Source organism: Trypanosoma theileri (genome assembly GCF_002087225.1).
Source record: "Trypanosoma theileri isolate Edinburgh chromosome Unknown TM35_Tth_15_V1, whole genome shotgun sequence".
Taxonomy (NCBI): Eukaryota; Euglenozoa; class Kinetoplastea; order Trypanosomatida; family Trypanosomatidae; genus Trypanosoma; species Trypanosoma theileri.
This window is the reverse complement of record NW_021639857.1, coordinates 238,632-251,702: the sequence shown is the minus strand read 5'-3', so window position 1 is coordinate 251,702 and position 13,071 is coordinate 238,632. Positions and strand designations below refer to the sequence as shown.

General features: G+C 36.2%; 5 protein-coding genes across 5 annotated transcripts; all 5 read right to left on the bottom strand.

Annotated features, from left to right (window-relative positions):
* Window positions 1-364: 364 nt before the first annotated feature.
* Window positions 365-1,090, bottom strand: TM35_000151950 (uncharacterized protein; the record flags this gene model as incomplete). Its single annotated transcript, XM_029025847.1, has 1 exon — window positions 365-1,090. The coding sequence occupies one exon, from the start codon at window positions 1,088-1,090 to the stop codon at window positions 365-367; it is 726 nt and encodes a 241-aa protein (XP_028882830.1).
* A 2,216-nt stretch (window positions 1,091-3,306) lies between these two features.
* On the bottom strand, window positions 3,307-5,196 carry TM35_000151940 (uncharacterized protein; the record flags this gene model as incomplete). The annotated part of the gene is made up of 1 exon (XM_029025846.1): window positions 3,307-5,196. One exon carries the CDS (start codon window positions 5,194-5,196, stop codon window positions 3,307-3,309), a length of 1,890 nt encoding a protein of 629 aa, XP_028882829.1.
* Window positions 5,197-5,771: 575 nt separating this feature from the next.
* Window positions 5,772-8,348, bottom strand: TM35_000151930 (uncharacterized protein; the record flags this gene model as incomplete). The annotated part of the gene is made up of 1 exon (XM_029025845.1): window positions 5,772-8,348. The coding sequence occupies one exon, from the start codon at window positions 8,346-8,348 to the stop codon at window positions 5,772-5,774; it is 2,577 nt and encodes an 858-aa protein (XP_028882828.1).
* A 451-nt stretch (window positions 8,349-8,799) lies between these two features.
* Window positions 8,800-11,409, bottom strand: TM35_000151920 (translation initiation factor IF-2; the record flags this gene model as incomplete). Its single annotated transcript, XM_029025844.1, has 1 exon — window positions 8,800-11,409. The coding sequence occupies one exon, from the start codon at window positions 11,407-11,409 to the stop codon at window positions 8,800-8,802; it is 2,610 nt and encodes an 869-aa protein (XP_028882827.1).
* An 813-nt stretch (window positions 11,410-12,222) lies between these two features.
* TM35_000151910 (uncharacterized protein) lies at window positions 12,223-12,864 on the bottom strand (the record flags this gene model as incomplete). Its single annotated transcript, XM_029025843.1, has 1 exon — window positions 12,223-12,864. One exon carries the CDS (start codon window positions 12,862-12,864, stop codon window positions 12,223-12,225), a length of 642 nt encoding a protein of 213 aa, XP_028882826.1.
* Between the last annotated feature and the right edge of the window lie 207 nt (window positions 12,865-13,071).

The window sequence follows — 13,071 nt, the reverse complement described above, 5'->3', positions numbered from 1 at the left end:
AAAAAAAAAAAAAAGGAGAAACAAATATTTCAGTCCATCATAATAAACCCCACACATTCCCCACTTTCACAAAATGATCCCGATGGTTTTTCACCAAAATATAAAAATAAAAAAGAACTGACAAACTAAACTGTACTGAGAGGCCCTTTTAACTCGTCTCCCGCCTGAGGCAGTCCGGCTTCGATTGGGTGGACCCTCAAAAACCTACCGTTTGGATACTGCAAAATAAAAAGAAAAAAGAAAACTCAACAAACATGTATTCTCCGTATTAAAATTCCCTAGCGTAATCTGGATCATTATTATAGCCCCACTTGAAGGGTGCAAAGAACTGGTATGGACATTGCGAGGACGACTGTCAATAATTTCAGTTTTTATTCCGAGGCCAGGAACCCAACAGCAAAAGAAGAAGCAAAAGTAAAGGTCCTGAAAGGGAATTCACACATTCCACCAGGGGTTCAGTAATCTCTGGTAATCCAAAAATGGTCTTCAGCTCTCTCAAAACAAGAATACGAAGGTCACGTAGTGAAAGGGAACTCACACGTTCCACCAGGGATACACAAAACTCCTTTAGTAAACCAAAAGTGCCCTTCGGCAGTCGCCAAAGAAATCCGACAATTTCACACCTCCAGTAAATACACATGCCGCCCCCTAGCAATATCAATGCCACTGCACCAACCACTTTAGGATTTTCCTTCACAAATTCCCAAAATGCAGCAAAAAAAGAAGAAATACCACCGTTATTACCCGACGAACCGCCTGAACCAGTATTCCCATTAGCGCCTGCAAGAGCACGCTCTGCTGTATCAACCACTGCCCCAAGATCGGTATTACCAACAAATTCAGCAACAATTTCATTGGCTTCTCGTCGTTTATCATCGGGCCATGAAGCAATCCTACTTTCAAACTTTTTATACAATTGTCTTAAATCCACCACACACCTACAGTAATCCCTATCCCTATACATTTCTGGAATGTGATTCATCTGCATCACAATAGCGGCCACCTCTCTCCCATATTCCTCACACTGCTTTTTCTCCCTCTCAGTCAATAAAGACTCTTCCGAACCACTCTCCGAACACAACGAGGACATTCTTGTCAATAATACAACTGAGGATCACTGAAGTCTGTGTATAGAGAGACAGAGAGAGAGAAAGTGAGAGACACTTTCAATAAATCCCATAAAGAAGAATAGTCTCAGCATTATTTTCACCTCATAAGAGGAGCAAAAAAAAAAAAAAAGGAGAAACAAATATTTCAGTCCATCATAATAAACCCTACACATTCCCCACTTTCACAAAAAGATCCCGATGGTTTTTCACCAAAATATAAAAATAAAAAAGAACTGACAAACTAAACTGTACTGAGAGGCCCTTTTAACTCGTCTCCCGCCTGAGGCAGTCCAGCTTCGGTTGGGTGGACCCTCAAAAACCTACCGTTTGGATACTGCAAAATAAAAAAGAAAAAAAAACTCAACAAACATGTATTCTCCGTATTAAACTTGTTTACCGTAATAAATGCAAGACTTAAACGTTCTTGTAGAAAAATGAAAAGAAAAAAGAAAACCCAACAAACATGTATTCTCCGTATTAAACTTGTTTACCGTAATAAATGCAAGACTTAAACGTTCTTGTAGAAAAATGAAAAGAAAAAGAAAACTCAACAAACATGTATTCTCCGTATTAAAATTCCCTAGCGTAATAAATGCAAGACTTAACCGATCCTTTTGCAAGATGTTATTATTGATGAGAAAGAAACCCAAAAATATGTTTTAGTTGTACGTTTTGCTTTGGCATTACTCCGCTGATAATGGTTTGTGGGACCATTTAAAAATTGCGATCGGAAGAAAAACACGGTGTTGAGTGGGCGTCTCCAGTCGTAAACATCTAACTTGCGTTGATACACTATCTGCCCTGACCCCTGGAGTTTACTGTTTCCGGGGCTGAATGCCCTTTTTTGTTTTTTTTTTTTTGGCTTTCAAGATTCCCTATACACATAGTTACTCGACACGCAGAGCTATAATGGCCTATGCGGCCACAACCGAAACAGCGTGCCTTGCTGGGAGGAGGTGGTGCTGGTGCTGAATGTTTCTTCTGTCATTTCAAGGCGGCCTGTATGAAAAAATTATCCCGTTTTTTTTTTTTTTTTTGAAGCTCAACGATAACCTCCCGAATGTCCTGCATCTTCGCGCTCCCGGGAAATCCTTAACTGTTCGTATTATCCGCATTCTGCTTATAAAGCTATCATCCCATTTGAACCTCTTGTGCCGACATTCCTTCATTACGACAAGTGTGTGTGTCCATTGCAGAAAAAAATATTCCATGCGTCGTTATACTCTGGGGTCAGGATTTTCTGGTATGGGAAAAACTTTTCCCGGTATGCAGTCGGTCATCAATGGGCTGGGTGATGTCTCCATCAAATAATCTATCATTCCTTCAAAAGGAGCGGATTCACTCTTCTGGTTTGATGCCTTCGTCCCTTGCTGGCAGTTGGAGTTCCTCTACTCCACGAAATCCTAATTTTAGGTCGTTCCTCGTACGTAATTGGTACTAATGAGGTAATAGTTACTTTTTTCTCTTTTAATGCCGCCCATTCGAAACTGAACTCTGCGTGCGCGTGTTTACTCAAAAAGCAGATAGAAATTCTGTATTCCACGGCATAGTAAAGCTAATCATGGAAGAAACGCAAGACCTCTCAATTCATGAATATATATATTTTTTTTGGCTCCATTTTTTACCATAAGAACACGTCGAAAACGACGTGTAATCTAATCATACACGTGATAACTTAAATCCAGGGTTTTCAGCTGGACGAAATGTTAACGCAAATGCCGTAGGGCCACCCCATGGTAGATAAAAACCATAAATACCTGCGTGCTGGTTATCTACTTTGTTGTTAAACCGGATGGGTCGTACTTACCATTTTCACTTCTATATAAACTTACCATTTGTAGACTGTAACGAAAAGAGAATAAATTTACGAAACACACACACACAGACGGACAAAGAGAGATACATAGCCACAGAGACATCTGTCACATTCTCAATAAAAGTCCAAAGGAAAAAATAAAAATAAAAAAAATGTAAAAGAAAAAAAAAATGGATATTGATGGGGAAACCACCACTATCACCACTACAGTAGTAACAATAGTATTCCTAATGGTATAAAGAGGAGCAATAATTGTTATGATAAACGCAATGGGATCACACGGTAAATTGTTTGCATACACTTCAAACTCAGTATAATAGAAATAATAGGAAATAAAATAATAATAAAAAAAAAAAATAATAATAAGCAACTATGTTCTCACTATTGAACACTTTCTGGAGTATAGTCTCCAAATTGCTCACAGAGAATTTTTAGAGCCTCCCTACAGGATGCACGACAAGAAGGTTCAAAATGCATCAAAGAAAGCAAAAGAACAATACTTTCTCGACTAATAACTGCACTAAGTATATCCCAATCGGGACATTGAAGAGAATTATCATGATCATGCAAAGAAGAAGCAAGAAGTCTATAGAAAATTCCCCCTATAGCAAAAACATCCCATTTCTTTACATCAACTGCACGAATAGTGAGCGATGGCACAATGGATTGTGAGCACAATGCTGCACTAAGCTCCGGAGCAGCATATGTAGCAGATGCTCGCGGTGTAGCAACAATAAGAAAGTCATCATCATTATCTTCTTCAGTATTTTCATTATTATTATTATTATTATTATTGATATCATTATTATTGATATTATTATTGATATTAATATTAGTATTATCACCATCAGTAGCAGCTGCAGCAGGATAAAGAGGAGGAGAAAGAGTAGTAATACTATTATTATCATCATCATTGTCAGAAAAAATGAGGGTATTATTGTCATTACCATTACTACATTTTTTCCTCATTAAAGCTAAAGTTGCCTCAGTAGGGTTAGGTTGCCGCTTTGGAGACATACTAAATGGGATAGTCGCATCACCTTCTGTGAATTCTAATACAGTACCAGAGACACTCGTTATATTGTTAACCGTAGAACCACAGTAGCGCTGAGTTTCAAAAGTTGAATGAGAGAAACCTTGTGATCGTGTTGCGGCTTCTTGTAGTTGTGCTTCCCGATCTCGCGCAAGTTTAGCATAAAATCCAGCTTTACGTAATAATCCAAAATCTTGTGGAAGAGAAAGTGGTGGTGGTTTTGAGAATTGTTTAACGTGAAGCAATGCTGTCATACTAGGAGCCTCACGATCTTCATTTCCAAACCCTACTGAATTTGGTACAAGACAGGATGAAGCTTCTGTTTGTTTCTGTAATTGTTGTTGTCTCTGTATTTCCTGTAAATATGATGAATGCGGAGATGGTTTTAAGAAGCGTGCATAATGAAAGTGTAATACATGAACATCTTCAAAGTTATCACGTGCAACAAAAACGGCATCAAGTGAAAGTTCACGATGCACAACATGAAGTTCATCATGTAAGCATCGCACAGCTTCTAATAAACGTGCGATAATTAAACGAGATTTTGTTTCTGTTAGTTTACCACATTGTATAATAGATGAAAGAGATTGATACTTTTCAGATGGAAGGAGATCCATTACTAATACAATAAAATCACGTGTTTGAAATGCACCGTGAAATGTTACAAAAAATTCAGAATACGCAGATGCTGCTCGACGAATATCAATACATTGTTGTAATCTTTGCCAAAGTCGTCGTGAGAGCATCTGAGATTTTGGTATTAACTTTAATGCATGTATAGCCCCTGTAAGACGATCCACACCACGTAGTATAATACTTCTTCTACTAGCATATAAAATATCATGAGGATCCTTCCAAATATATTTTTCCTCTATATTTTTAACGTATTCATATGGAAGAAGTAAAACACTATGAAACCGGGTACAAACCCGAAGAAGACGATCTTGATTTTTGTATGTAAGAAATAACATAATATAGCGTAGAATTTCATCATTTAATGAGAGAAGAGGACTTCCACATGAAAAACAACACCGTGGAGCTCGTGATGATAAATATGCCAGACGCAAAATAGGCCAACTTGTGCCACATGGACTTAATGGCACAGACTTAGAACAGTGTACACATAAATAATGTCGACAACGAACACAAGGTGTAATAGGTTCAAGAAGTGTACCGGATCGAAGACATTTTGAGCATTTATTAGGCTCATAATACCAAAAAGAATTTATATTACCCATTCTTGTCGTATAAATGGTTTGTGAGGGAAAAGGTTCAGAGAAGTATCTCTCACTTTCTTTCTTTCTTTTCTTTTCTTCTTTTTTTTTCTTTTTTTTTTCGTTTCTATTATTGGACTCTTGTTGTTGTTTCTAACGACGTACCCCTTTTGAAACAAATAATAAAAACCAGAAGAACAAAAAAAGAAAAGAAAAGAATAAATAAATAAATAAACACACAAAGGAGACGAAAGACATTCATACGATCATCAGTCCTTCTTATCTTTCTGTTAAGTCTCTGCATGTGTACACATGTGTGTATATGTGTGAGTATCAAAATAAACAAAAAAAAAAAGAAATTTACATGGAGCAACTGTACCAAGACACACTCACTGAAGGTAGAGGGGGAGGGAGAGGAGAGAAGAAAAATAAAGAAAATAATTTTTTTTTTAAAAAACAAAAAAAAAAAAATGAAACAAGTTTTTCTTTTCTTTTACTTTTTCTCTTCTTCACATTTCCATAGGATACACACTTCTTATGACGTAATTTACATTTTTTTTTCTTTCTTTCATTCCTTGTTCATTCCTTTTACATCACGCTTAGTACACCTGCTCTTCCAGTCGAAACGGTGGATACACTTGACTGCGTTGAATCAGCCGCTCCTTCTCTCGGAGTTGTCGAAGTTCAGATGTGATACGACGTGCCTTATAAGAACGGTAAGCACATTGAATCACTATGGCAGCCTTATTAATATGACGCCGTTTTATCTCCAATACTTCTTGTTTACGTTGTGCCAAGTGTTTTTGTAGTAAATCCTTTGTGGTTCGACGAGTCATATATCCACGAAAGGCAGTTTGGATTCTTGTAGCGCATGCATTTAATACCTCTGCACGATAACAATTTCGACCATAACATCTTTTTGCATAAACTGCAGCTCCATAGGTACGTCGTACTAAATAACCACGAAAAGTTTTTTGAATAACTGTAGCATAGTACTCTCTGGAGTACTTATAGTGATGGAGAATAAACTCTTTTCTATGTCCTCTTTCATATAATTTACGAAGAAGGAATGCATGACGTCGATAAGCTCGTTGAATTTGTGTTGCTGCGAATTCGTTTTTTTCTTTTTCTTTTTCTGCTTTTAACCTATCTTGTTCTTCTTTTTGAAGTTTAAGATAACGTTGACGTGCAATACGTGCATGATAAATACTTTGTATTTTCATAGCCCCCATATCTTTTCGTCGACGTTCATCTCGAAGTTTTTCTAATTCTCTCTTCGCTAACCAACGTCGGACATACTTTTGCATAGTGATCGCTACCTTTTCCTCAACATATCGTACTGCAATACTTTTTGGTATTGAACCTTTTTTCCAACGTTTGCTCTCAAGTACCTTTCGAAAGAAACGTACTATACGTCTAGCACTAGCATCTTCTAATGCTATTTGTTTTTCCCTTTTTTCTTTCATATTTATCTTTAGTTTTAGAATATCCTGAGCTAAACCATATCTCATTAAGGCATTCTTTACCACTGTAGTTGCTTCCCATCTTTCTTCAAAGGCATTTTCAGCTCTAAGTAAAATAGTCAATCGGTTAGTTAAAAGTTTTTTAAGTCCTGCAACAGTTCGTTGAGCATTTTCAATTACCTTCTCTGGAATAGGTGGTGGTGGCATAACACTTTTAACAGCATCAACTACTATGGCTGGTGGCATAGCAATTGTTTTGGGTTTAGCATATGGTATAACTAACATACTATCACGTCGTGGTGCAAATAAAGACCATATAGTTCTTCGCATAGGAGCAACTTTCTCTCTCTCTGCTTCATCTGCCAATTGAAGTGGTGTTTCCTCACACAGCATAATCATAGTAACACTACACGTAATAGCACTTTCCATAAAAGAAAAAGGTGATTCAAAGACTCGTTCTTCTCCAAATATAATATCCCTTACCTCCGTTGTACGTAGAAATGGAACCACCACATCTGTCGAACCACCTTTACGAATTCGTTGACGTAGTTCTGCATTAATAGGAGGAAGTTCTACCGCCTCTTCTGGAATAGTGGTAGAGGGTGAGAGACGTCGTCTGGATCGCCGCATTCCACTCTTCACTCTAGATCCCGGACGTCGCTGCGCAGATGACATTGCTGATGTATTAGTATTCGTATTGATACTACTATTTGGAGCAAGATTCCGCAGACTTCGTACCCGTCGCATATTTAAACTTCCTCTTCCCATTCCATTACCATTCGCATGTTCCGCCTCTGCTTCTGCTTCTGCTTCTTCTTCTCGTCGTTTTAAAAATGCCTCTTCTCGTCGTTGATGCAGTAATGCTTGTAGTCGTCGACGACAGTTTGCCGCTACTGCTGCCCATTGTTGGTGTGGACCCTCTGCGAGGTGTGTCTCGGCGGCGGTGTAGTGTACGGCGGCCGTTGTTGTTGCAATGTACTCCGCTGCAATTCCTGCGTTATGTTCGGCGAGGGCGGCGAGTAGTGGGCGGGTGTCGGCGTACATAGCGGCAGGGAGTAATTGCCGATCCACATCACTTTTCTCTTTCTTACTCTCGTCCTCATCACTATTACCGACTATTTGCAAAACTGCCATGGCGGTATCGCTGGCTTCAGGAAAACAACAATTGTGGATGTGTAGTGTACACAAGTTGAGGAGAATCATACAGGTGAGTTCCTCCGCCATGGCAGTATCAAGGGCAGTGTGAAAGACCGCCATAGCACGTCCAATCTCACCTGATCGTAGTAATAAACATCCCCAGTTATTTAACGTCAAACAAACTAATAGTAAGAGACCTCTATCCATGTTGGCTGAAATAGGCATCTTTTTATCATGAGTATAGGTCTCAAAGTTTCCGTCTAAATAACTACGCCTCTTCAACTGTTCAAGACATATGCGTAAGAAATCTATTGCTAGTTCCACGTTCGTTTCAACACTCTTCACAGAGAAGACATTGCAACACAAGACAAAATCCCTGAATAAGGCATCTGGTGGTACTAAATGAAAAACCTGTGAAGGTGAAAGCTTTATAATAGTCTCATCTCCTATCTCAGAGAGAACTCGTTCATATGCTTTAATGGCTAAAAGGTGCTTCGAAGCTGCAGAATAATTTATCGCCATCTGTAGATGACCACCATCGTTCTCAGCGTTGCAATCACCACGAATTGCAGTCATTCTTTTTTTTTTTTTCTTTCTTCCTTTTCTCTCCTTCTCTTTGTGTGTGTGTGTGTGTGTGTGGCTCCCCTTACTTTATCCACCTCCTCCCAGATGCTAAAAAAAAAAAAGAAAAAAAAAAAACAAGAGAAGAAAAAAAATGACAAACCAGCCATGTCAATAGAAATAAAATAAAGATGTACATAAGAATTATTTCTTTTATTATTATTACTATTATTACTATTTTTATACTTTTTTTTAACGTTTTTTTTTTCTTTTTTGTAATGTTTATTTCTTTTCTCGGGACTTCTTTTTTTTTTCTTGCTTTATTCTTCTCATTTCCAGTAGCATTAAAAAAAAAATAAAAAAATTGCAGCCAATTATGAAATCAGAATAAAACACAAAGTAAAAAAAAAAAACAAGAAGAAACAGCATCACTTATTATACGAATAGTGTCAAGAATTTACAATTACTAATGTGAGTATTTTGGTGTGATAAGGAGACGACGATCTTTTCCACTCTTCCCTTGTTTTTCATTATCTTTGGTATCTTTAGAAGATTTACTATTAACAAACATAAAATAACTTTTCTTGTTTGGTTCAACCACTCCACAATCATCAGGAGCATGTTCTTTATGAAGTTCCACTGCACACCACTTAAGAAACAGAACAACATCAGATATATCATCTGTCTGTAAGGTCCAAGTATCATTTATTTCAAGGTATCTATCAAGATCTGTAGAAGCACCTACAGGAGTACGATAACAGACAACAATTTTCATCGCCCTACCAAAAAATAAAATATCATCTACAACCAATTCACCAAACCGCATTCCAATAACATGAAATGCAATTTTTCTTGTACCTAATCGAGCGATTTCACGATAAAGCATTCGTGCACTATGCCAAGAATCAACCTTGAAAAGAACACCAATCTGAAGACAACTTTTAATAAGATCTTCATATGCTTCTTGCGTTTGTGGACGAGACTGAGGTTGTAATTGCATCCAAGTAGCTTCTAATGTAATTTTAAGATCTTCATTCATCATAACCTTATTTTCAATACTTTTACTTTCAAGCATAAGATAATTTTGTTCATCTTGTTCTTCTGAATTTTTTTCACTTAAATATTCTGCAATACTCTTTACTGAAGAATTAGAAGTACATGTCAAAATTTTATCATTAGAAGAGTTTAATTCTGATTCAGGTAAAGATGAAACTTCTGGAGGTCCATAAAGAAGTTGATATTCTAAACAAACCGTATTTTTAAGTTGACCATAATCACCCAAATGAGCAAAAGAAATATTCATCCCTCTTGGACGAAGAAGATGTAATTTATCTGTAAAACACTCTACATACCATTGAAGTAATCGTCTGTATTCAAAAATATGATCTCTTTCCTTCATAGAAGGAAATGAAAGTAAATGAATTCCTACACCAGGACATCCAGTAGTACTATGGAGATCTATTATAGTAACTGCCATACCAGGAGTTGCCTGATTTACAGGATTACCAAGAGCATCTATCATAAAATCTACTTGTCCTTTAGTTTGATCCGCAATAAAGGGAACTCCCTTTGTAATACAACCCTCTTTAACTATAACAGTTAAAACCAAACAATTTGTACTAGTTGGATTTGTACTCTTAACTTTATTTTGAGCAGCATTTAGTGAAGAATTTATTCTTACAGATATACTTTTTCTTGAAAACTGAGATTGACGTTTTTCTTCATTTATATCTTGCATTTTTTGAAACTTTTGGCGACTTTTATTAACTCTAAAACCTTCTTCATCAAAAAGATGTTTTGAAGATTCCAATATAACTGCCTGAAGTGAACAAGAATGTGATCGGTAGTCTGATGATTTACTGTAACAAAGAGGTGGATAGGTTGAACACATTAATTCAATAATTGACCAAAGAAGACTTAAATTTTTTCGTTCTTTCGCTGATATACATACTCCAACACAACGACGTTGTAATTCAACAAGTGGATATTTTCTACTACCCTTATAATTTGAATCTATTTTTTTCATAGGTGCAAATAACTGGAAACTATTATCATTTACTTTAGATACTTTATCATGTTCATTTATATTTGTTTGAGTCGATCGTAAACGTTCAAGATCTTTTTTATTATGAATCATAGAAATATTTAAACCAGCTTCTCGAAGATTCACCAAAACTTTAGAAACTGCTTCACTTGCTTTCTGTGCATTTGAAAATAAATCTACTTTATTTAAAACCACCACTACTGGTCTATCAACATTTAATGCCACTTTTACCGCCTCATATGTTTGACTTTGAACACCTTCCATTACAGAAACTACTATTAATAAAAAATCTGCTATAATTTGTGCATGAAATCGAGTTTCTGCAAAAATACGTTGTCCAGGTGTATCTACAAAAGTAACATTTAAAGAATTTTTTTCTGAAGAAAATAAAGTAAATGCTCTTACGGACTGAGTTATTCCTCTTGATTCTTCTTCTCTAAAATTTGTTTCCTGTAACGCATCTAGTAGTGTTGTTTTTCCATGTTGAGTATGTCCCACAAGTGCGATAATTGGGATACGTACATGTTGACGTGTAGAAAGACGTCTTAAATAATTAAGACCTGTAGAAACAAAAACATCCTTTTCTATCCATTGAATAAATTTATTCTCTCTTTTATTAGAAACACCAGAAGCAATAGAAGCCTCTTCCATTTTTAATTCTTCTACACATTTTTTTCTCACTTCCCTTGGGAGACCACTCATAATAATATTTGCCCCCAGTTGATAAGGTACAAGACATGTTACTAAACGTTCATCACTTAATTTATATTGTTCCCATATTACACGTTCTACATCTCTCTCCTTTAAATTTAAAAGACTATCCAAAGATTTTCTAATTTCTTCACGTTTCTGTGTATCAAAGAATTTTGAACGTTGTGCATGATTTGCAGATAGGGTTTCTACTTCCAAAAATTTGGCAAGTCTAGCGGTACGAGAACGAACAAAAGCTACAAAAGACTGTCCATCCATAACTGAGGGCAATGGATAAAATGCTTCATTAGCTTTTAATAGATATATGCGAGAACGCCACATATTACATTCCTTTGTCTATAGGAAAACAGTATAAAAAAAAAAAGAAGAGACACATATTTTTTTTTCTTCTTTGAAGTATTCACATACATAAAAAAGAAAAGAACACACAAAAAAAAATAAAAATAAAAACCGAAGGAGACTACAGTAATCAAATCAAGTTTGCCCATGAAGATACAAGAGAAGAAAAAAAAAAGAGAAGGCCTACATATCCCATTTAATAAAATCTCACCCCACCCCCCTTCTCTCTTTTTTTTCTTTACATTTCTTCCAACTATCTCCTACAAATTATTACTTTTTTTTTTTTTTCTTCTCCTAAGCTTTGAAGAAATAAGCGGTAGCAAAAAATGGTGTCAAGACTTTCCAAGAAATACTAAAAACGCCAGAATCGACCCATATCGTGTAGAGCATTTTTTCCCTTGACATGACATAACTAGGGTGTGTGTAGTATACAGTGGGTTCCTTTCCTCGAACAATCTTATCGGCAAGCGTAGCGCATGGTTTTTCTACCTTAAGGAGTGTATAATTACGGCTTTGCACACGACCAAGCACCGTAGCGCGTGTTCCCAGAGAACGAAGCATATAAATTACTCCTTGATCCTTAAACAATAAAAAAAAAAGAAGAAAGAAAATATATATATATATATATATGCAAAGATAGAAAATAAAGCAGTGCATACCTTTCAAATACTTCAAATATATATTTATTTTGTCCACATCTTCGTAGAGTACATTTATCACCTATTTTTTTTTTCGTCTGTTTCTTGCGAGAAACAAAAAGAAAAAAAGAAAAAAAAAAGCAGCAGTTTGAGGTATTTATGATGAAGTTTGAGGTCTAAAATCAAGAATAAACTGAGTTTCATTCTCTGGGTTAAGCGTTGCATGTATCCTAATAGATCCATGAGGGTACAATACTTGAGTGACACCTCTTAGTATACCTACAGTATATACTAGAATATCTTTGTGACTCGGTGAGTTTTCTATCCTTTCTCTCCGGGATGGTGAAGCCTCATCAGAAGCCACTGACCCCTCTGAATAACCAGGAGGGCAAACAACTAATGTTGAGACTACATATCCCGTTTTTAGCCTCGAAAAACCTTGTAACCATCGAAAGTTATTGTCAATAAGAGAAAAATAAACATTATCCATATGTTTCATTCGATCTATTTTCTTTCCAAAGGCGGATTTCCACAATTGTTGACCAACAAAACGAGCTACATCCAAGGGAGTTGAAACACCAAAAGTTGCTTCACGATATAAAAGACGCTCTGATAAACGTAGACCAATAAGTAAACCAATACCTTCAAGATCTTTTAGAGCATTTAACTCTATCTCATTTCTGGCCGCAAGAGATGAATTTTCTTCCATTTCATTACTTTGACGTCTGATAGCATATGATACCAGTTCAAAACTTAGCCCTGATACCACGCTTTCACTAACTAATGTATGGTGGGCCATATTATCCCTAGCCAGAATAAAACTCAAAAAAAAAATTTTAGGTGGAGCAAAGAGAAAAGAAAAAAGCAGAAGAGTGACAAAGAAGTAAATATACATCTATCTTCCATTTTATATAAACAAAGATCTGACAAAAAGGAAAAAAAAAAAGAGAGAAACACGGATAAATGGAAATATATATATATATATATATATATATATATATATATA